The sequence below is a fragment of the Gavia stellata genome, chromosome 4 (assembly GCF_030936135.1).
Source record: "Gavia stellata isolate bGavSte3 chromosome 4, bGavSte3.hap2, whole genome shotgun sequence".
NCBI classification, from domain to species: Eukaryota; Metazoa; Chordata; class Aves; order Gaviiformes; family Gaviidae; genus Gavia; species Gavia stellata.
Genome location: NC_082597.1, coordinates 56,558,224 through 56,579,511, shown reverse-complemented (window position 1 = coordinate 56,579,511; position 21,288 = coordinate 56,558,224). Strand labels below are relative to the sequence as shown.

At 50.3% G+C, this 21,288-nt stretch overlaps 1 protein-coding gene across 1 annotated transcript; it reads left to right on the top strand.

Annotated features, from left to right (window-relative positions):
- The first annotated feature begins 3,344 nt into the window (after positions 1-3,344).
- Positions 3,345-20,499, top strand: L3MBTL2 (L3MBTL histone methyl-lysine binding protein 2). Its single transcript, XM_059816698.1, has 17 exons — positions 3,345-3,368; positions 5,067-5,334; positions 5,573-5,706; positions 6,053-6,176; positions 7,157-7,236; positions 8,163-8,280; positions 8,627-8,761; positions 9,518-9,606; positions 11,306-11,537; positions 12,206-12,282; positions 12,886-12,990; positions 14,200-14,347; positions 15,234-15,316; positions 17,125-17,359; positions 18,133-18,198; positions 19,143-19,265; positions 20,163-20,499. The coding sequence occupies exons 1-17, from the start codon at positions 3,348-3,350 to the stop codon at positions 20,270-20,272; spliced, it is 2,148 nt and encodes a 715-aa protein (XP_059672681.1). The 5' UTR covers positions 3,345-3,347; the 3' UTR covers positions 20,273-20,499.
- Positions 20,500-21,288: the final 789 nt, after the last annotated feature.

Genomic DNA, 21,288 nt, shown 5'->3' with positions numbered 1-21,288 from the left:
ATTCAGAAGGAGCTGGAGGAGAAACGAAGAACGAGGCTGCAGAAGCAAAACATGATCCCAAATGCTCCGGGCATGCCACAGGCTCCCATGAATCAAGGGCCCAACATGGGACAGCCTCAGCCAGGGATGTCTGCAAGTAAGAACAATTGAGTTACTGACTACCTGGTACAGGGGAATCCTGTACTGTTATTGTCATTGTGGTCAGGCTGGTGACCGTTTCCTTCTTTTCATTTCACAGTTACCTTTGTAAAATTAGTCTGCCAAAAGTTAAGGAGAATACATGGGGGGGTTTTATTTCTTCTGTTTGCTTGTTGGTTTGCTGAGCTGTTCTACCTTACTTTACTCTTTCAAAGACAGTATCGTGAACGTATGACCGAGGGTTACAAGTCTATAAACATTTTTTCTTCAAAATGGCTGCCTTCCCCAGGGCTGATGATGCAAATTAAACCCTTGCAATGTTTTGTGTTTTCTTATAGAATCAGCATAGGACGTGAGGGGGGAAAAGCATTGGTAAAGCCGTGTGCCACTTCCCACTGCACTCAAGAATTTGGAAGCTGGCCCTGTAACCAAAATGGCTGCCACTTGGTGCTGGAAGTGGAACTAGACCCATGGACTGCCAGGATTCTCATGAGCTCTCTGAAAAGACAGAGTATAAAACTAAAAGAGGAGGCTCTGGAGGAGCAGCAGATGAATTCATGAAGCCTGGGGACCTGGAGCATGAGCTCCCCACCCCAGAGCACAGGTAAGGGAACAGTCCCAGCAGACAAGCATAAAGAGCTAGTGTGCCCGTGCTCCTAAAGGAAGTTGTGGTGTTGAGGGACAGAACTGGTCCTGAAGTACAAAAAACTTCTCCAGTTGCACAACTTGGAGCTGAGTGCCTGTGTCTAGCTCTGAGAAGGCAGCCTGGCTTCTGCCCTGCAGGAGTAATCCCTGGCATTGCATGCTGGACTCCTTCTGTGTTCTGGACCTGACAGCAGCCTTTTTGTAATGATCTTTCTAAAATTTTTTATTTCAGATGGCATCAAACCAGAGACCAGGCCCAGAGCAGCAGTAGGGAAGGAGATAGGAAAAGTGAGGTCTAATCTAAGTTTTGGGGTTTGGTTTCTTGAGATTGTCAGTCCCATTATATTCCTAAAGGAAGGAGCTGGCTTTACAAAGATATTGCAATTAATGTTACATAACAAAGTTTCTGTTATTAAAGCAAATATAAGCATTCCTTAATCAATTTGAGTTTGATTTAAATAAAAATGAAATTATTTAAATACTGTTATTTATTGAAAAGGTTTATTCAGAACAGCAACGATAAATGAACAGCCATGGGATGGGGACTGCCTTTAAGCCTGTTCTGTGTCAAGACAGAACTCATTTTTGCTTAAGCTCTCAAGAAGCCTTGAGCTAGCCTGTCTGTAACCTAAGGGAGCAGTGCTGCTTGTCCAGCTCTGGGAAGGAAGCAGGGGATGCACACCAGCAATAGCTCATGTGTTACATGAAAGATTATGTAGTAGAAAGATTTAATGAACCTTTAATTTTGTATCCGTGTCTTTTCTGGAGCAGCTTTGTCTTTGTTGTCTGTCGTGCAGTGCACCGTCTAGCAGTATTTGCAAGGGAATAACCGCCTTTATAATTTATTTAATTATCAACTACATTATTTAAACGCTTTAAAAGCAATTTTCTGTTTTCTTAACAGTGCTGGAGGATTGTTTGGAAAACCTGAACCTGGAGGATCCCTGACACTATAGAAATCTGCTGATCAAGCTGCACGCAGTAGGCTTTGCAAGCTCCCTGCCAGTGTCCCTCTGTAATTAGGCTGTGACCCCAATCGCTACCCAGGATTCTCAGCATGGTTCACACTGATAGCGATACTCCTTTGCGTTTAGAGCAACAGGCTGTAGCCTCGTGTGAGAGCCGGTGGATTGCCTGGAAGAGCAATCCACGTGCATCCATAACATTGGTAAGCCTTTGGAATGAACCTTTTCCATGCTGCCTTACTTTCGCCTGCAGCTAAGGCCGTACTGTATGCACGAGAGAGGAACTGTGTGTGTGCTTCACACGTTATTCATTTAGCTACTCACTGCAAAGTCTGTACAGAGTAGGAACGTTCAGTACAGGGGTTTTTTTTCGTTTTTTTTTTATAATGTCAACACAGTGAAGGTGATAACAGAATAAAAGGGGTAGAATGGGAAATAGTTTGCTAACTCCAGGGGATTTACCTTGTGTGTAAAAGAGAAACAGTGCCAGAGATTTACAGAGGGACACTTGCTTCTTGGCTGCTCTTGACAGTGAGCTGCTATGAGGGGTGTTGCTACCAGCACCGCTAAGACCACACTACTTTTCCATGGGGGGGAAAAAAGCCGAAAGGGAGAGAAGCGTTTGTACTATAAAGAAGCTATGCTATTAATGCGTAAGAATTTTAAAACCAACTGCATAGCAAAGTAAGCACTTCAAGGCCTCTTTCGCATAGGTAATACTTTCTTTGCCAAATAAAGTATCTATTTATGCATGAAATCTCTGAGACTGATGATTTGAGGACACAGGGAGCAGCAGCAGCAGCATTAACTTGTGCGGGTTGTTTACTGTGTGATTCTTGGACACAGCAGGGCAGGGTGGGAGTGAAAGAGTGAGTTCTCGGCACCCTGCTTGGCTGGCAGCGCTTACCTGCATCCACTGACAGTTAGTTCCCCAGCCCCGGTGACACACTGGTTACGGCAGTGGTGTGGGACAGGGACGAAGGCAGTGCTAGTGTGGCATCAGGTACCTACTAAAGGCATTCCTCTCCTCTAAAACCAAATCCTTACCCACTTACCAAGGTTTCTAGGAAGCCGTGTGCCTACTTGGTTACGTTTCAGACACGCAACTCCAGCTGTGCATCGCTGTGGGGCTCACGTTGTTTCAGGGACGCTACGTTGGCACCCACACACTGATGGTTCCTGGGCATCAAACCCGTCTGTGGGGCTGAAGTTTGGGGGGTTGTTGGTTTTTTTTTCATTTGTTCTGTGTTGCTTTGTTTACATAAACTTCTGGGACTGAGAGGGCTAATCCAGAACTACGAGAACGGGTGAGGTGGGCCGGGCCCGCCAGCACTCGCCGGCGCCGTGCCCGCGGAGGCGGGAGCGGTGCCCGGCCTCGCCTCTGTCTCTGGGTGGGACAGCCGTGAGGCGCCATGGCCGTGTCTCACCGCCGCCGTGGCGGAAAAAGAACTACAGCTCCCGTCGTGCCCCGCGGGGAGAGCAGCGAGAACAAGCTCTTTGCTGATTGGCTTTCTTTTCCCGGCTCCCGCCAATCAGATGCCCCGCTGAGGGGGGACGTGCTCCCCGCGCGTGAGGCGGGCTAGCGGCGTCCTGGGAGCCATGGAGCAGGATCGGGGCGAGGTGAGCGACGACGGGCCGGGCTGGGGGTTGTTCCGGGGCCGGAGAGAGGCCGTCCGCTCCTACAGTCGCAGAGCTGCCCGCAGGGTGCTAGGGAAAGCCTTGGGACACCGGGCTGGGCCGCCCCGTGCCCTGAGGGAGGACGCGAGGCCCGGGCTGTGTTAGCGGGTAACGGCTGCAGTGTGGCACTGGGGTAACGGCTGCCCGCGGCCGGGAGGGGGTGAGGAGCGCGTGAGGAGCGCCGGGCCGCCGCCTCATGGCCGTCGTGTTGTTGTGGTTGCCGGCGTGGCCGTCCGCCCCGCCCCTGCGCTGCCGGGGGCCGGGCTGGTGCTGGAGGGGATGATGGGTCTGACCCGGGCGGCGTGGGCCTCTGCGTCTCCCTCGCCTCTCTGACCAAGCTGCGGGTGGTGCTGTCCCCGCTTGTCGGCCCTGGGAACTTGTAACATGTCCGCGAGTTTCGTTCGCCTTTGGTGGAAGAGTAACGATCCAAAGATGCTTGCTTCTTAAGAGCCCCAGAAAGGGGCAAGAAAGAGATTGATGTGCTTTTTTTTTTTTTGAGGCGTTCAAGCCTTTTAGACATCAGGAATGCTGTGTGAGGATGTGGACCTGCAGGAGAGCAGCTCTGTCTTCAGGGAACAGCCTGGGTGCCTTGGGTCTGTTTGGTGTGAAAACCAGGGAGGATGTGGGGAGACAGCAGTGAGGGAAGTCTGATCTTCCTGTTCATGTGTCTATAATACCCAGGAGCCAGGGATCAGAGAGAATTTAGCACTGGAAGGCAATGGACTTGCTGCTGATCTTTTGTTGTTGCCCGCTTGGACGAACAGTTGTATCCTGGTGCCTCATGTGGCTGTTCCAGTCTACCTTTCTGTTCCATCACTCCCTGTGCTGATGCTGACTTCTTGCTGCTCTTTCATGAGTTACTAACACCTTTTCCCAGCTTCTTTTGTGCTTATTTAGAGTCATGCTCAAGATTCTTCTAGTCTGAGAAACAGTCACTGGATTTCTGTGTTCATTCTTCAGTCGCTGCCTCTCTGCTCTCTTGCTGTAACAGCAAGTATGAAGAGCAAGTGAAGAGGCTTAGTTGTGGAGACATCTGGTTTTAGGGAAGAACTTTTAACAAAAGTTAATCTGTTGTCCTGCTGATGCAGCTTCTGAATTGAGGTCAGCTATGGACTATGCAGTTTCCAAAGAACGTGAACTTTCTCCAGGGTTGAGTTTGTCCTGCTGACATCCAGACTGTACTGGTCTTGTGAGCTATGGTGGCCAGAGTGTGCAGCTTTGTACTCTGCGCAGGAAGTTTGCAGTGACTTTAATGTTGATGGTGTTTGCACTGCTGTGCTGTTGTTTCGAGAGACAGTGCCTGGAAGCACACAGTCTCCTCTGTCTTTGTCAGCATGGCAGTGTAGTTCCCTGTCTTCTTTCCATGTTCCTCAAACTTTTTTCTATGTAGCTGCAGCTCTCGGGCTGTTTGTTTGCTCTTAGGAAGCAGGATGCAGCCTGTGAAATGCCTGTAAAGGGTCCTGCTGCAGGGGATTTAGCTTCCCTACTAGAGATTCAGACTCCTGCCTTTGGGGTCAAGTGGACTCCTCGTTCACCCCGAGGCCTCTCCCTGGTCCAGGAGGCCCCTCAGCAGTGAAGGCAGACTTGTTGTGGGGTGTGGTGTAAAATCTCTTTTTTAAAGCAGACTGGCTCTTCTTTCAGTTGGTGTCTACTTTCTGCCACAAGACTTCATCTTTGGAGCGGATGGAGGAGGAAGGTGATGATGAGGAGGAGGATGATGAATTGGACATCTTTGGGGGTTATGACAGCTTCCGGGGCTACAACAGCAGCATGGGCAGCGACAGCAGCTCCTGTCTGGATGAGTCTAGTGATGATGAGGCAGCAAACCGAGAAGCTGGAGAGCTTCCGACCTCTCCTATGCACCAGCTGTCCACAGGCCGGCTCACAGAGGATAGCGGCTCCGAGCCAGGTACTGCTCTGTCTGCCTAAAGCACATGCGTGATGCAAAGAACAAGGGCTGGGGGAAGCTGGAGGGCACGTGACTGCATCTTGAGTATGCTTTGGAAGTAGCACTGTATTGAGACTGCATTTTTCTGGGCTATGTGGGGGAGCTGCTATATGTAATGAGGGTTACCTGGGCTCAGCTTTGTCCTTGTAGTGCATCAGCCCTGCTAACTGCTCACATTTTTGTGCCTTCCTTCTCTCAGCTGTGTGCGAGATGTGTGGGATTGTGGGCACCAGGGAGGCTTTCTTCTCCAAGACCAAACGTTTCTGCAGCGTCTCCTGCTCCAGAAGCTACTCCTCAAACTCCAAGAAGGCCAGCATCCTGGCCAGACTGCAGGTGAGTCAAACCCCTTCCTCCTTCCCTGGGGATGGAGCAGGATGTGCCTGTATGCAGGGGTGGGTGATTGCTCTCTAGTTAAAAGATCAGACTGCCATTACCAGTGGCTTGTTCTTCCTGCCTGGAGTCCCCAGAGAACGCATGCCAGCTGAAAGGTGGTGCTCTCTAGAAGGAGGGACACATTGATATTTTACCTGCTGTTTTTTCTTGTTCCTGTGAGCATTAGTAAAAATTGTAGTAACCCTGAAAACCGTCCCAAGGAAGAGATGCATGCCCTGCTGACCAGTTGCAGGGACTGGCTTCCTCTCCTGTGCCACTAATGTTCCTAATGTTACTTCTTTTGTAGGGGAAGCCACCAACGAAGAAAGCTAAAGTCCTGCACAAGGCAGCCTGGTCGGCTAAGATCGGGGCCTTCCTCCATTCGCAGGGCACGGGACAGCTGGCAGATGGGACACTGACGGGCCAGGATGGTGAGTGTAGGAGGTGTGAGGAGGTGCAGCTATTGGAGCCACAGAAATGGGGACACCTGGAGGGCTGTAAGCTCTACAGTCTGCTTTTTCTCCCCTCTGGTACACTGCCTTGTACTGAAACAATGTGTGCGGATCATGTCGACACAGGCTGGCAGGACACAGGGTATGTCTCTCTCCCTGCTGGTGCTGATGGAGCCCTGGTGGGTTCCTGCATATCCGCTATTACAGCCCCATCCTCCCTCCTGGTGCAACTTGACCTGGAGCGTAAGCTCTGTAGTCACAGTCCCACAAGGTGCTGACTTCTGCTGGCAAAGTTGACTTAAAGGTGTCCTGCTGCTCCCAGCCATTTGCTGCCTAGTTGCCTGTGGAGTTATATTTAACCTGAGTCACTCACTGATCAACTTGAGGAACAACCAGTCACTGCAAGCTTGCTGTGTTAGGGTAAAACTGAGCCCCAGGGGTTGGCAGCAGGAATTGAACCCTGAGCAGACTGCTGCTGGAGCAGAGCTGTAACCTTGGATCAGGAGTGACTGTGGGATTAATATCCCAGTGCTTCACTCTCATTTTCCTAGCACCCTCTGGAGAAGCAAGCGCTGCTGATATGACCCTGCAGTGTTGCTGCTGAGAGGCAAAGCTGCTAAGCGCTTTAGTGCTGACAGGATGCAGTCTCCACTCTCCTTGGGGTGCTTGAGCCCTGGGCTGGATTTGACCCCTTCTTTTGCCCCCCCCCCCAAAAGCAAGTGGCAGCAAGGATTGATTAATATTGTGCCTTTTGCGGGGGCTGGTCTCCAGGCACTTGTAGGATCTAGTTCCCCATCAGGGAAAATGCACTGGAATGCAGAGTCCCTGTGTGCTGGGGCAGAAGGCTCTGTCCCAGAGCAGGCCACAGTGTGGCTGCAAGCTGTAGTCCAGAGGTAACTGAGCACTCTGTGCCTTTTCTGTAATCTCATCTGATTTTCTTCTCTCATGTCTACTTATAGCGCTTGTCCTGGGCTTTGACTGGGGAAAGTACCTGCAGGAGCACGGCTTCAAGGCAGCTCCTGTCAGCTGCTTCAAACACGTGAGTCCTTCTTTGCTGTGCCTCGCAGTGTACATGGGACATGTCATATGCCTGGGGCTCTCCTGTACTCCTGTGACAAGTGGTGGGGAGAGACCTGCGGAGCTGGTTATTAAGCCCCAGCTGATGCAAGGGAAGAAGTTGGAGCTTCTCACAGCCAGGAATGGGAGTCCCACAGAGGGACCAGGAGTCTGGGGGGAGAAAGCAGAGGGCTACTTGGTAGAAGCACTGCTGGTGGTGATGGCCCAGTGCTGGCTGGGGACAGAACTAGTTCTGACTTGGGGGGGGGGATAGCGGAAAGCTCCCGGTTGCCTTTGCGGTTTGTGTGGGTGAGCACAGCCCAGGGTGATGTGCGGGGAGGAACTCAGCTTATGTGGGCCTGGCAGCAGCTGCCCCTCCTGCATGTCGGGTTCCTATCATATTGATTTGCAACCCTTGTGGGCCAAGTAGCTGAGGCAGATACGTGGAAGAATGGCAGTTCTTAGGTATTATAGCAGCCCCAGTCTCTCTGTGTATTAAGACTCACTTGTTATGTTCCTTTTGAGTTGTGATCTGTGATAATACTAACAAAATTTTAATTTTTCTTGAGGATAGGTCAGGAAGACATGGCAGTTTGATGGTTAGGGATTTTGATAACATAGAGGAATGGCAGCAGCTACTTTGGGGTAATATGACAGCTGGCAGTGAAATAGTTAAGTGTTGCTATACAATGTTCTGCCTTTGGGATCCTCTGTGAACACCCCAATGAGATGTTGGGACAGTTTGGTTGCATTTTGAGCTGTTGGCACATATCGGAAGGGTAAGGCACGCAAACCTGGGCCTAAGGTGAAAGTGTAGCTGCCTAAAACATACCTCTGAAAGCTAGAACAAGGGCCTGAGCCCTGCTCTGTCAATGTCCCTCTCCCAATGTGGCTGCCTCAATCCTTCAGGTGCCGCTCTTTGATCAGTGGGATGATGTGGTGAAAGGTATGAAAGTGGAAGTGCTGAACAGTGATGCTGTCCTCCCCAGCCGTGTGTACTGGATTGCGTCTGTCATCCAGACTGTAGGTATGTCTCCAATGTAATTCCTGACAGCTGGGGATGGCTAACCTCTGAGGGAAGCTTTAGAGAGCCGAGTGTAGCTGGTCAAGCAAAACTCTTTGGAGCTCTGCAACTGCTGAGAGATTTTGGAATAGGAAATACCATGATGTGGGAGGAAACCAGCATCTGGTTCATGTTCTGGTTGCTAGCCTCTTTGCGAGGACAGTTCTGCCTCCAGAATGGCTGGAGAGGCTCTGATAACCTATGCAGAGCTCTGAAGGCCGTGCTGTAGGGACTAAGCCTGTGGTGCCCAACAGGGAGAGGAGAAATTCTTGGCCTCTAATCCCTTTCTCTGTCTGCTCTGTCCTGGCAGGGTACAGGGCCCTTCTGCGATATGAGGGCTTTGAGAATGATGCTGGCCACGACTTCTGGTGCAATTTGGGCACAGTGGATATTCACCCCATTGGCTGGTGTGCCATCAACAGCAAAATCCTGGTACCACCACAAAGTGAGTGTGGGGTGAGAAGGGTCAGCACATGCTTGGGCAGGGAGGAACCTTGGTTTATGCCTAGTACGGTGGGACAGGTGCTCCCACGGCATGTGTGACCATAGGTCCATGTGCACTGAGTTACAAGGAACAGTTAGTTCTTTGGGAAGCTGGAGACTGCTTGGACTGCTCCCTCTACATCTCCCTGTTGTTGACCCTGGGGTGCTGGATGCAGAGCTGGTGTCAGACCTATGGACAGAAGCTAATGCAGGTGGCTGTTCTCCTTCTCACCCACGCAGTGGCTAGGCTTAACCTTTGGGGGAACTTTTTGGTCCTACATCCTGGACAGTGTCTCTGGGGAGCGTAGTGGCTCCAGTCCCTGCTCAGCTAGCAGTTTGGAGAGGGCTGCCAGTTCAGCAGAATTCTGGCAAGCTGAGATTTGCTTGGTATGGCTCACGTGTTTATGCCCTAATACCACTTCCACATCTAGATCAGTGGAGTTGCATGTCTGCTTGGCCCAGTCCATTCTGTAATGGTGATCCCTTGCAGCCAGTTGTGGGCCAAGCTTACAGAACACGGTCTGCCTGAGAGCACAGAATCACAGAATCAGTACGGTTGGAAAAGACCTGTAAGATCATCGAGTCCAACCTGGGAACCAGGTACAGAATCCGAATGTGAAGAAGGCCTTTTAATGCAAATGGACTGTCAGAGAGGAAGAAAGGTGGTGCTGTAATTCCTTCGGTCATAAAGATGTGCTTTTCCCCTGTGCGTATGTAGCTATCCATGCCAAGTACACTGACTGGAGAAGTTACCTCATGAAAAAACTGGTGGGAGCCAGGACCATCCCAGTGGATTTCCACATCAAGGTAAATGTAGGAGGCTGTCATTTTATGTGTGGAAATGAAGCCAAAGCCAAGAAATATGCGCGCAACGCATCTCTTCTGGTTCTGATCTGTGCAACTTGTATGTGCCTCCTTGAAACCTGGGCAGGGCAGGGGCAATGAGTGCTTCCCCATGCTCCTAAGATACCTGTCATGATGCTGTGGGTAATGACATCGCCTCCATGCCCTGTCAGCACAACCGTTTCTCCTTTGGGTCATAGATGGGCTTTAAAAGCTTTTGTCATGTAATCTGCTGGAAAATACTGGGGATGAGGTTTGCCCTTTTGCTGAAGGCAGAGACCAATACAGCTCCAGCCTGGCCTTTCCCTGCCCTGTTTCAGTGCCAGGGAACAGCTCTGAGAGTCAAAAACCTTTGCCTTCAGTGTTGGTAGCACAGCAGCCTGTGGGGAGCGAGAGGGGCACCGGGTCCTTCAAAGTGCATGGAAGCGGTTGTGCTGTAGCCTTGGCAGCTTTATAGCTCTTGTTTCGTGTAGCCTGCGCTGAGGTTAGACCTTGTTGGGGAGAAGAGGCTCTTTTGTGGCTGGCAGCTTTGGGAACTGCTGGTAAGGAAGATGGTCCCAGAGACAGCAGGCAGGAAGGCAGGTGATGGGTTTTTCTGTGTGCAAGGTAATTGGTGACACTGAGCTGGAGATCTTGATGTAGTTGGTGTTTCCCTTGTTGCTTCTCAGAAAGTTGAGAGGATGTTCATAGCTGCTTGTTCCTGGGCCACAGCTTGTAGCTGAGAGCTCACACCATGGAAGGGAAGTGGTAGAGGGAGACATGTTGGCAAGACATGTTGGCAGTATCTTTCTCCTCTCAGCATCTCCACTTCCACCTAATGAACAAGAGGTGGAAGAGGAAGACCTTACCTTAAAAGTTCTTCTGGATTCAGGTGTAGGTTGGTTTGGGTGTCTGAATCTGTTTTGAGCTGTGGCTCCTAGTTGCTGCACAGTATTCTGGGATCACAATGCCAAAATGTCAGGTGTTTTATAAACACCTTTGGGTATTTGTGGATGAGTAAGACGAGGCTGTATCAGCAAACTGAAGGTCTCAAAAAAAATCAGTTAGAAAGCAGCCAGTGACTCTGTGTGCCTGCACCTTTGGGTCAGTCTGCAGAGTAACTCTGGCATTGGAGGTGGAGTTGGAAGATAGATCATCGTGTTGCTCAACCTCTGATCAGAGTATAAAGGTGAAAATTAGGGCCTGACCTCTTAAAGTCAACTGAAAATCCTGTTGCCCTTTGGGAAGCTACACCTCTAACTGCTTCCAGCTGTGAAACCCTTTATGGTCTCTTTCATGACTGAAAACAGCACACAATTCCTCACTCAGTTCCTGGTGAACAGAAGTGACATCTGTTTCGCACACTCAGAATATTCACACAAGGTGCTAGCTGAGCACAGCTGCTGGACCAGGGTGGGGGTAGCTGTTACGGGGCCACAGGACAGGGGAGACTTAGGGTGCGTGTGTCCAACCGTGCTGTTGTGTGTGGGGCTGGCAGCTCCCTGTCCCCCTGGTGAACCTGCTCCCATGCATCCCTTCCCAGAGGCATCTCCCAGTCAGCTTTGGGCAGTGCAGGGGATTGGCAGCATGTCTGTGGGGAAAGCTGTTCTCTGAAATGTTTGGGGAAGGAAAACACCAAATGCGATTGATGATTGATCTCACCTCCTTTGTTGGTTGTTGCCAGATGGCAGAGAGCATGAAGTACCCATTCCGGCAGGGCATGCGGGTGGAGGTGGTGGATAAGAACCATGTGTCCCGGACACGCATGGCAGTGGTGGACACAGTGATCGGGGGCAGACTGAGACTCCTCTATGAGGATGGCGACAGCGATGATGACTTCTGGTGCCACATGTGGAGTCCCCTCATCCATCCTGTGGGCTGGTCACGGAGAGTGGGCCACAGCATGAAGAAGACAGGTAGGGATCAGGCCACCACAAGCATCTTCTGATTTGCTATGAACTGTCTGGACCCTGCTGTTGACACCAGTCTTGACATGCTGGGAGCCAGACAGTTGCCTCAGGACCTGATGGATAAGGTCTATGCAGTCATGTGTCTGCTGCTTTTTCCCCTGGATAGATAAAAGCCCAGGACAGGGAGCCTGTAGGGTTTCTTACCTGAAGCAGGTAGTCTATCCCCACCATGTGAGAATGCAGAGTCTGCAACATCACAGGTATCTCTAGTCTTTTTGAGGAAATTCATGCTGGCTTCTGTAAGACTGGATGTTGTCAGGTTGTATTTTTCTGGACTTTACAGAGAGGAATTCTTGATCAGCTTAGACTAGCAGAAAAAAAGCAAGATTCAAGCCCTGCTGATTCTTTTGGTTGTGTCTCCCTTCCTTGCTCCCTCTCCCTGCTGATTACAGCTGCACGTAGAGGTGTTATCACTAGTGCTCAGGAAGCTCAGCCATCTCCATGAGAAGTGTAGAGGGACTGACCTGTTCTTTTTATTACTTTTCTCATGGTCTCTGATCTAGGTCTTTTATAGCAGCTGAGCTCTCACCAGGGAATTAATAGCTAGTGTGTTCTCTTACTGCAGTTGCTGCAGGTTTCTTACGTCTCTTTGTTTCTTCCATTCCTCACAGAAGAAAAACGCAGTGACATGGCAAACCATCCCACCTTCCGGAAGATTTACTGTGATGCTGTCCCCTATCTGTTTAAGAAGGTAGGACAAGTCTGCCTTTCTGTGTTGGCCACAGCAAAGGAAGCAATGATACCACTTCCTTATTTGGGTATATATGCTGCTGTGTGGATTGTTGAGGATGGCTCATTTGTCCCTCTTACAGCTATAGGGCAGTAAGGTGTTTGGGGTGTCAAGGCTGTGGTTGGGCAGGGGCAGGTCAAAATAGAAGGATGGAAGAGCTAAAAGACAACGACAGATTGAGGGACTCAATTGAAGGGTGAGCAGTTGCTTGGAGCTTTGGGTTGGATAGGGAAAATGATTGCATGGGACACCAGTTCCGACAAGGAACTGGATCATACTGGTAAGGACTTAAATGAGAAGGAGGCTTGCTTTGCTGTGGAGCAGCGGCTGAGTGCTGGGCCTGGCTCCCTGACTGACCAGAGCCTTGGCAGGAGGTTACTGACACAAACACAGCATTGGTTCGGCTGCCTCTTTGTATTTCTTGTAATATTTCTTCTTTTCCCTCCCAACTTGGGTTGAGCCAAGTAAAGAAGCTCTAATCCTGTTTGCACTTTGTGCGTTTGGTGTTGGGATGGGACTGTCCCATACCCCTGACAGCACATGGTATACCAGAGTCTCTGTTAGGTACGAGCTGTCTATGCTGAAGGTGGATGGTTCGAGGAAGGCATGAAACTGGAGGCCATTGACCCCCTGAATCTGGGCAACATTTGTGTGGCCACTGTTTGCAAGGTAAGTTCAGTGGGCAGAGAAGGGGGTCTACTGTGTTTAGCTGAGATAACCCAGCCTCTCCTCAGGTCTTTGCAAATGAATAAGACCAGGTAGGATTTTGCATGAGGGAGAGCAGAGGACCGTCAAGAGAGGTAGGCAGTGGTGTGTGGAGGGAATTGAGGTGTTACTTCAGAGGACTGAGAAGCTGATGAGACCAGCAGTTGTCCATGTGTGCCAAAGTGGACAGCATGAAGATGAGCATGCTTGGTCTGCAAGCTAACTGTCCAGTGTGTGTGACTGGCAGCCACCCTTCCTTCACCCTTGGTCATGCAGTAGGGAAGATTTGTTCTCCAGTTCTTGGAGTGCATAAAGAGAGGCCTCTGTAGTTCTGCCTTGAGGAGAGAAAGGAGAGGAGAAGAGTTGTGGGGTGACCTCTGTGTGGGGGTTGGTGTGTATTTGTATGGGCAGCATTCATTGGTGTAGGAAGCTGAGGATGGAGGGATCTCCTACAGTTTCTCTTGATGTAGTGAGCTCTACTCCTGTGCTAGTGTTGGGAAGTAAATTGCTTGGCCAGGTTTCTTCGGTGAGATGTGTTGCATGTCCTAAAACATAGCATCGACTTGGGCTTTTCCTGCTCCCTCAAAAAGCTGTTTGCTCTCGTAGAACCTAAGCAGAAAACTTTGACACTTGGGTTTTGGCAGGGGGATGCTAGGAAAGCTCTTTTTACCTGTCAAATGTTCCCTTCAGCCATTGTTTGGAAATGTGAAGAGGTTGGGGCAGACATGCCTATCGCATTTGGTAGGCACCAATTACCAGTGAGTGACAGGATGGGATAAGTGTTGTTGCTGTAGGAAGTGGCAAGTCTGAAGGTGGTGCCCTTCTCTTCTGCCCAGTAACAAATTCATGACCTGGCTGGTGTCAAGGGTCTCTGGGCTGCCAATAAAATCTGTTTCTGAGAGAGAACAGAGCTCCTGACTGTTTATAGCTGAGTCCTTTTCACAAGGCTATTAGTGTTGGTCCCAGTCCTGCAGGAATTGCTGCTTTGGGGATTAGCTTGTGTTGACTAACATATCAGGAGAAGCTACTGCATGCCCTGGAACATATAACACTGCATTTTACTATCTAGTGGCAATTGTGATCCATCTGTGGGGACTCTTGGGGGGATCCTTTGAGAGCTGAGGTTTTAGAGCAGGCGAAGCTCTACAGTAATGCCCTTTACTCCCATCTCAGGTCCTCTTGGACGGGTATCTCATGATAAGCATTGATGGAGCCACATCTGCTGATGGCTCTGACTGGTTTTGCTATCATGCCTCCTCGCATGCCATCTTCCCTGTCAACTTCTGTCAGAAGAATAGCATCGATCTGACCCCTCCAAAAGGTGAGATTTGGACTCTGCCCTGGGGTACAAAACCTGCATGCAGAACCTGCTGGGCGGTGCTTCTCTGAGAGGTGTCAGGTACAGATGAATCAAAACCACAAGGTCCCAATTTGCCTGTTTTTCAGGGAGATAGGGCTGGTTCAGAAAGCCAGTCCATTTGAGCTCTGCCCACATACCAAGTCTTGGTACTTTGTGGAAGGAAGTAACATCTCCAGAGGGCATTAATGGCATGGTGGTTAGCCTCTAGCAGATGAGTGGGAGAGGTGTACGATACCCAAACTGAACAGAGTCGAAAGTTTAGAGGACAAGGAGAGTGGGATGGGATAAGTAGAGCCATTGCTGCATGACTTAGTACTTAAGTGGCAGGAGTCACCTCTATTCTTCTTGTATGAATAAATCTGAGACCAATATTTCTGTAAAATCCTGAGAGGCAATCACTCTAGGGGTGTTTTTACTGCCTCATCTGGCCATACCCAAAAAGGCCTGCTCTGAATTTCTGTGTTGCAGCACTTTTGTGCAGTGCTATTATGTCTTCCTTTGATGTTCCTGCTGGTGAGAGAAAGATTGGTCTCAGTGGTGTGTTTTGAACATACTTCTTCCTGCCTGCTGCTTCTCCTCACCTTTCTCTGTGGTCTAGATATATGGCTGACATGGATGTTCAGAGTTTCAGCTTGCACTTTTCTGTATTTGCCCACTGGAATGGGGTGCTGAACTGCCATGGAATCCGTGCACTAGATTTATGTCCAAGATCAGGGTGTACGTTCTGGTTCATGAAACTGCTTTGCAACCACTTGCTATGCCTCCTTCCTGCCTATTCTGCCTTTTCCCCCAGCTGGTCTGCCCAGTGACTGCCTTTTCCCCCTCTTACCATTTCTTTGTGCTGCAGGGCAAGATGCAAAGACCTTCAACTGGGAAAGTTACCTGGAAAAGACTAAATCAAGACCTGTTCCAGCACGGCTTTTCAACACAGTGAGTGCTGCCAGGAAGAAGAGATGTGTAGGGATGCTTGCGGTCAGCAAGGAGGAGCTCTGGCTGTCACAGAATGGTTTAGGTGGAAGGGACCTCTGGAGGTCATCTTGTCCAACACCCCTTCAAGCAGCTATAGCAGGCTGCCCAGGACCATATCCAGACAGCTTTTGAATATCTCCATGGATGGACACTTTACAACCTTTCTGGGCAACCTGTGCCAGTGCTCAGTTGCCCTCACAGTAAAAAGTGTTTCCTGATGTTCAGAGGGAACCTCCTGTGTTTTGGTTTGTGCCAATTGCCTCAGGTCTTATCCCTGGGCACCACTGAGAAGAGTCTGGCTCCATCTTTGCACCCTCCCTTCAGGCATTTATAGGCATTGATAAGATCCCCCTGAGCCTTCTCTTCTCCAGGCTGAACAGTCCCAGCGCTCTCATCCTCTCCTTGTATACAAGATGCTCCAGTCCCCTGATGATCTTTGTGGCCCTTTGCTGGAATCTCTCTAGTATGTCCATGTCTCCCTTGTACTGTGGACCCCAGACCTAGACACAGCACTCCAGGTGTGGCCTCACCAGTGTTGAGTAGAGGGGAAGGATCACCTCCCTTTATCGGCTGGGAGCATTCCTCCTAATGCAGCCCAGGTTACCATTAGCCTTCTTTGTCCCAGGGGCACATTGCTGGCTCATGTTCAACTTGGTGTCCACCAGGACCCCTAGGTCCTTTTCTGCCAAGCTGCTTTCCAGCCAGTCAGCCCCCAGCATGTGCTGGTGCCTGTGGTTGTTCCTCCCTTGGTGCAGGACTTTACATTTCCTGTTGTTGAACTGCATGAGGTTCCTGTCAGACCGTCTCTCCAGCTTGTCAATGTCCCTCTGGATGGCAGCACAACCCTCTAGTATATCAGTCTCTCCTCCCAGTTTTGTATCATCAGCAAACTTGCTGAGTTTGACATGACACTCTTGTCATGTCATCCAGATAATTAATGAAGGATTGGATATACAGGATTGGATCCAGTAATGACCCCTGGGGTACCCTGCTAATTACTGGCCTTCAACTAGACTTCATGCCACTAATCACCATCCTCTGGGCCCAGCCACTCAGCCAGTTTTCAGTCCATCTCACTGTCTCCTCACCGAGGCCATATTTCCATCAGCTTCTCTGTGAAGATCTTATGGGAGACAGTATCAAAAGCCTTCCTGAAGTCAGGGTAGACAATATCCAGTGTCTCTATTGGGCTGCTCTTTGCTGCCAGTCAGCAATTCTAAGGAGACCCCAAGGCATGGAAGTGTGTGCTTTCCAAGTAAAGACCCTGTTTGGCTGGTCGGGACCAGCAGTGTCACGCCTTTGTGGATATAAGGATATCTCAGTCCTTCTGAGTGTGACCTGTGATTTTCTAGTGTTTCCAGGAGCTCCAGGCTCCTGGTGTGTTCTGCACTGCTTATTGCCTGTGGACATGTGGCTGGTACTTGGGTGGAGGAGGTCTGCTTTGCATCAGCAAAACTGCTGCAGCACTTAGGCCTGTGTTGGTCTTTCTGATTTCCCGGGGCTATCTCAGGTTAATGGGTTTGAGCGGGTGTTCCTTAACTGCTGCCTGCTGTTCCCCCTAGGTCAGGACACAGCTGGCCTTGGATCTGTTCATGTGTGCCCCCTTCTGGTATGCGACTTGTTGGTTCTGTTGCGTGACTGTGGGCTTGTTCTCTCTCTGCTTGCTTTAAGCTGGAGTCAAGCCTGTTCTAGGGTGCTGGTGACCAGATGTGTATTTGGACTGGGTGCAATGGCCTTGGGTTTTCTTTTTTCATTTTTTCTGCACCCAGGACTGCCCAAACCATGGCTTCAAGGCAGGCATGAAGGTGGAAGCAGTGGACCTGATGGAGCCCCGGCTCATCTGCGTGGCCACAGTGAAGCGTGTAGTCCACCGTCTCCTTAGCATCCATTTTGATGGCTGGGACAACGAGTATGACCAGTGGGTGGACTGCGAGTCTCCAGACATTTATCCTGTGGGGTGGTGCGAGCTGACAGGCTACCAGCTTCAACCACCCGTTGTTCCAGGTGAGTGAAGATTTTGCTGTGGTTTCTAACGCTAGAGGCAAAGGTTTCCTTCCTCCTGCTTTGTGAGTGGCTCCACCTTTTTTGGGGCCTTGTAGGGAGGAGAAAATTGCCTCCTTGATTTGCACTGGCTACCATAAGTCTTTCTCTGCTGCTACACATTCTAGCAGCTGGCAGAGGGAGGAGTCTGTGGTGGGGAGAAAACAGCCTGAGATTTGAGGTTGGCTCTGTTTTCCCTCTGTTCCCCCACCTGCACGCCAACAGATAATTGCCCCTTATGAAGTTGGGTAGAGTTCCAGGTGGTCCTATCCATGCACAGCTCCCTTTTACTAAGCGTACCTACAACCTCAGCCAGGTAGCAGGGGGAGCTCAGCCCCTGCTTCCTTTTCTCATCAATTCTCTGACTCTGTCTGTAAAAGGTAAGAGCATCCCTCTCGAGTTTATTCCTTCCCTTGTCACAGGGAGGCCACCGCCTCACCTTTGCAGATTTTTTTCTTTCTTGTCCCAAGCTACGAATCTTGTTTCTTTACTGCCCCTGCCAAATCTCTACTGGGCCTCTCTCCCCTATGCTGCCCTAGCCTGCCACCCTGGGCCCTCGCCTGGAAGCACAGACAGCAACTGCGCTAGAGCCTTGCTTTCCCCTCAGCTGGTTGTCTTGGGAAGAGGGCGTTGGCTCGGGGGGACGGGTATATCTTGTTTCTCGCTTATGTCACTTCATCCCAGTTACCTACTGGTTATGGGACTTGGCTTTCGTTTCCCTCTCGTCTCCATGACAGAGCCCACAACTCCAGTGAAGGCCAAGGAGGTGCCCAAGAAGAAGAAGAAACCCTATGGAAAGAAGAGTGAGTGATGTTTGATTAGTGCCCTCCCGCTCGCTCGCAGGCTGGGCCCAGTTAGAGGAACCCTGTCCATGTCCTGTCAGAGCAGGAGAGAGAGGCCTTGTCTTGCTGTGAATGCCCTCAGTCAGCTGTGGGTTTGACAACACAGCTTCATCCTTCTTAACTGCCCCCATTACCTAAGAGAGCAGAGACCTGTGTTGGGAAGGATCTGTTTTGCAGTCTGTTTTCTGTTGGCCGAGGTATAGATGGCGCTTGCTTCCAGGCGTGAGGTTGTGCTGCTTTCCCCACTGTGTCCGTGGTCAAAGGGAGATTGTTTGCTGCAGCTGGAGGGTAGCTGGAGAGCAACCCTGCCTGCTTTGTGCTGAGGGAAAGAAGGCCTTAAAATAGTCGAAGAGGCCAGTAGTGGGGCTGGACCATGTTATTGTTTCATCTTGTCATTGTTGTCGTCATTGTTGCAGTAGCTGTGGCAAATCTTGGGTAGACAGGCAAGAAATTCCTTCCTGGGGGGTGGAGAGGAAAAGACATCTAAAGAATATAAAGGCGTTCAACCTAAATAAAGACGTCAGCTAAAAAATGAAAACATTAATGCTACAATGTCCATGCCTTGCAGCCAACATGCCCATTGCCTAGGACTAGACCCAGACAGGTAAGCAAAGCTGACTCCAGACTGATTCCAACAGGACCTGCTCCTTGGAAGTTAAGCACATGCTGAAGTGCCTTGCCTTTAATGAAGGAGAACACGGAGGAGCATATTTTGAGATGATGACTATAGAGTTTTTTTCCAGTAGGCTATTTCTGTCGAGTAACCAGTTGGCAGCTAATGACCATGTAGCTTGCTGGTCAGTTGTGCTGGTCCCTGGCCTGTGGTTTCTCAGTGGAGCAGGGTTGCTAATTTTCCAGGGAAAAGAAACACACTTTTTCCCATGCTCTGTTATCTCTTTGTTAAGGAAAAAAGTTACCTGCCAAAACCCGCAACGTCAAGCAGACTGTCAAGAAGTCTTCTGCCCCAAGGACGAAGCGAGAAGCAAAAGCTGCCAGCAAGGCTTTGCCAGAGCCAGCACCTGATGAGAGTAAGGGAGTGAGTTACTCTACCCAGCAGCCCCATGCAGCTCTCTTGCATACGCCCTGCATGCCGCTGGCCCTTGTGAGGCCTGTGCTGCCCCTTGGCCATTAAGTCATGGGTGCCCCCAGGCAGAGAAAGGCAGCATGTGACAAATGTCCTTCCCCACTCCTCCAGAGACAGAGAGAGCAGAAGAAAGCCTTTGCCTGCTTTCCCTGGGAAGGTTTGCCTCCTGAGGAGGTTTGGTGACACCAGTACAGCTGGATATGTTGATACTGCTGATGCCTGCTGAGGGCCTGGCTGCCCTACTGAGCAATCTGGTTGTGTGAGGTCTGTTAGGGAGGGGAATCAAGATGGATGTGTCAGAAGTGTGCTGTCACATCCCAGTCCCCATAAGGGCTGTTACAGCATGTGAACACAGCCCATCGTGCTGAGCACCAAGAGATGTGGTGATCAAAAGAGCATCTGGCAGCTGGGTCACCTGCCAACCCTAGTGGATGTTGGGCAAGAGGGTGGGTGAGGTGCTTTGTGCACGTGAGGATGGACTCTCATGAAGGTCCCCATTGCTCACAAAGGTTTAGTTTCCCCTCTGTGGACCCAGGCAGGTAGAGAATGGACCACACTGGCTTGTCCTCCCTTGGCCCTAGGAGAAGTTGTTCTTGGGAGCAGGCAGCTGAATGCTGCCAGGGTTTAGTCCGGTCCTGATTGCTGCTGTGACCATGGATAGATTTGTGCCGGCAAGACAGGGCTGCCTGTGGTAAGGGACCCTCAAGAAGTGGGCTGGAAGCCTGGGGCATTTTGAGTATCTGCATGAACAGAGTGGTTTTGTGGTGCTGCAGGTAGAGTGAGGCAGCATGGGTTGATTTTACTTACTTATTTTTCCCTCTCTCTTTCTGTCTCTTGCTAGTCATTGCTGTGCAGGTGAAAGAAGAAACCATCGACCCCTCAGTTGCAGAGTTTGGAGCCCCAGAGCTTCCCGTTCCCATCAGCAGCATAAAGCAGGAGGTCACAGACTGATCCTGGAGTATCTCCCAGCTGCCCACAGCAGCCTACGCTTCACCTTGTGACTCTTTGGGGAAAGTCCTGGCAAAGGGAAGTGGAAGACTAAAAGGGTCTTGCCTTTTTGAGGCAGACCACCCTGCAACATCACAACTCTGCTTTCCTGGTGTGCAAGAAAATTTCCCCCAGACTTGTAATTTTAAGCCCTGGGAAACACACTCCAGAAAGGCCGCAGGCATGCTGAGGAGCATGACCAGGGTGGCTGCTGGGGTTGTACGTGCCTGGCTCTGAAGGCATCTTTCTGAGCAGGAGCTCCCAACAGGGAAAGAGGCAGCCAGAGCACGAAGGGGCAGTTTGGGTTCTCAGCCGTGGCTGGACGTGGTGAGCTGCAGTCTGAGGTGATGTGTGCACGTCATATGCGTCAGGAAATCAGCTGCCCTTGTAGGACATTGATGCTGTGCTCCCTGGTCTAGACCTTGCAACCCCTGAGAAAGTCAGGACAGGAGGAGTGGAAAGAGGGGAGGGGGGAAACACAAAACCAAAAAGGGGATGATGATGCCTCTTGAGGGAGCAAGAGACCTTTTTGAGTGTCATCATTTCTTGCTTTTGAACCCAGAACTGCAGAGGACATGGTGCACAGTTTGAATTTTTAATTTTTTAGCAGTCCTACTATAAATTTGTTCTATGATCTGTACTCTAAAGCCCTGTGAATTAAACTTGAGGAAGAGGCCAAAGGCTTGTGTATTGTTTTCCAGGTCACCAAAACACCGGGGTTAGCCAAGATGGGGAGGAGAAAAGGGCTGTAAGTGGGTGGGCATAAGTAAACAGTGTTTTGTGCTGTTTGGGGATTTTTTATTTTTGAGGCATGCAGTAGGCTTTTTCTGTGCACTTGCCCCTGTCTATTTGCCAGTTCTGCTGAATATCACAAGAATGCAATAGATAACTTAAGGTGGGGAATGCCATTTCCCATTTCAGAGCAAAACTGTAACATTCCTCTCTTTTGCCAGACTGGCCATCAAAATTCGGGACAGAAA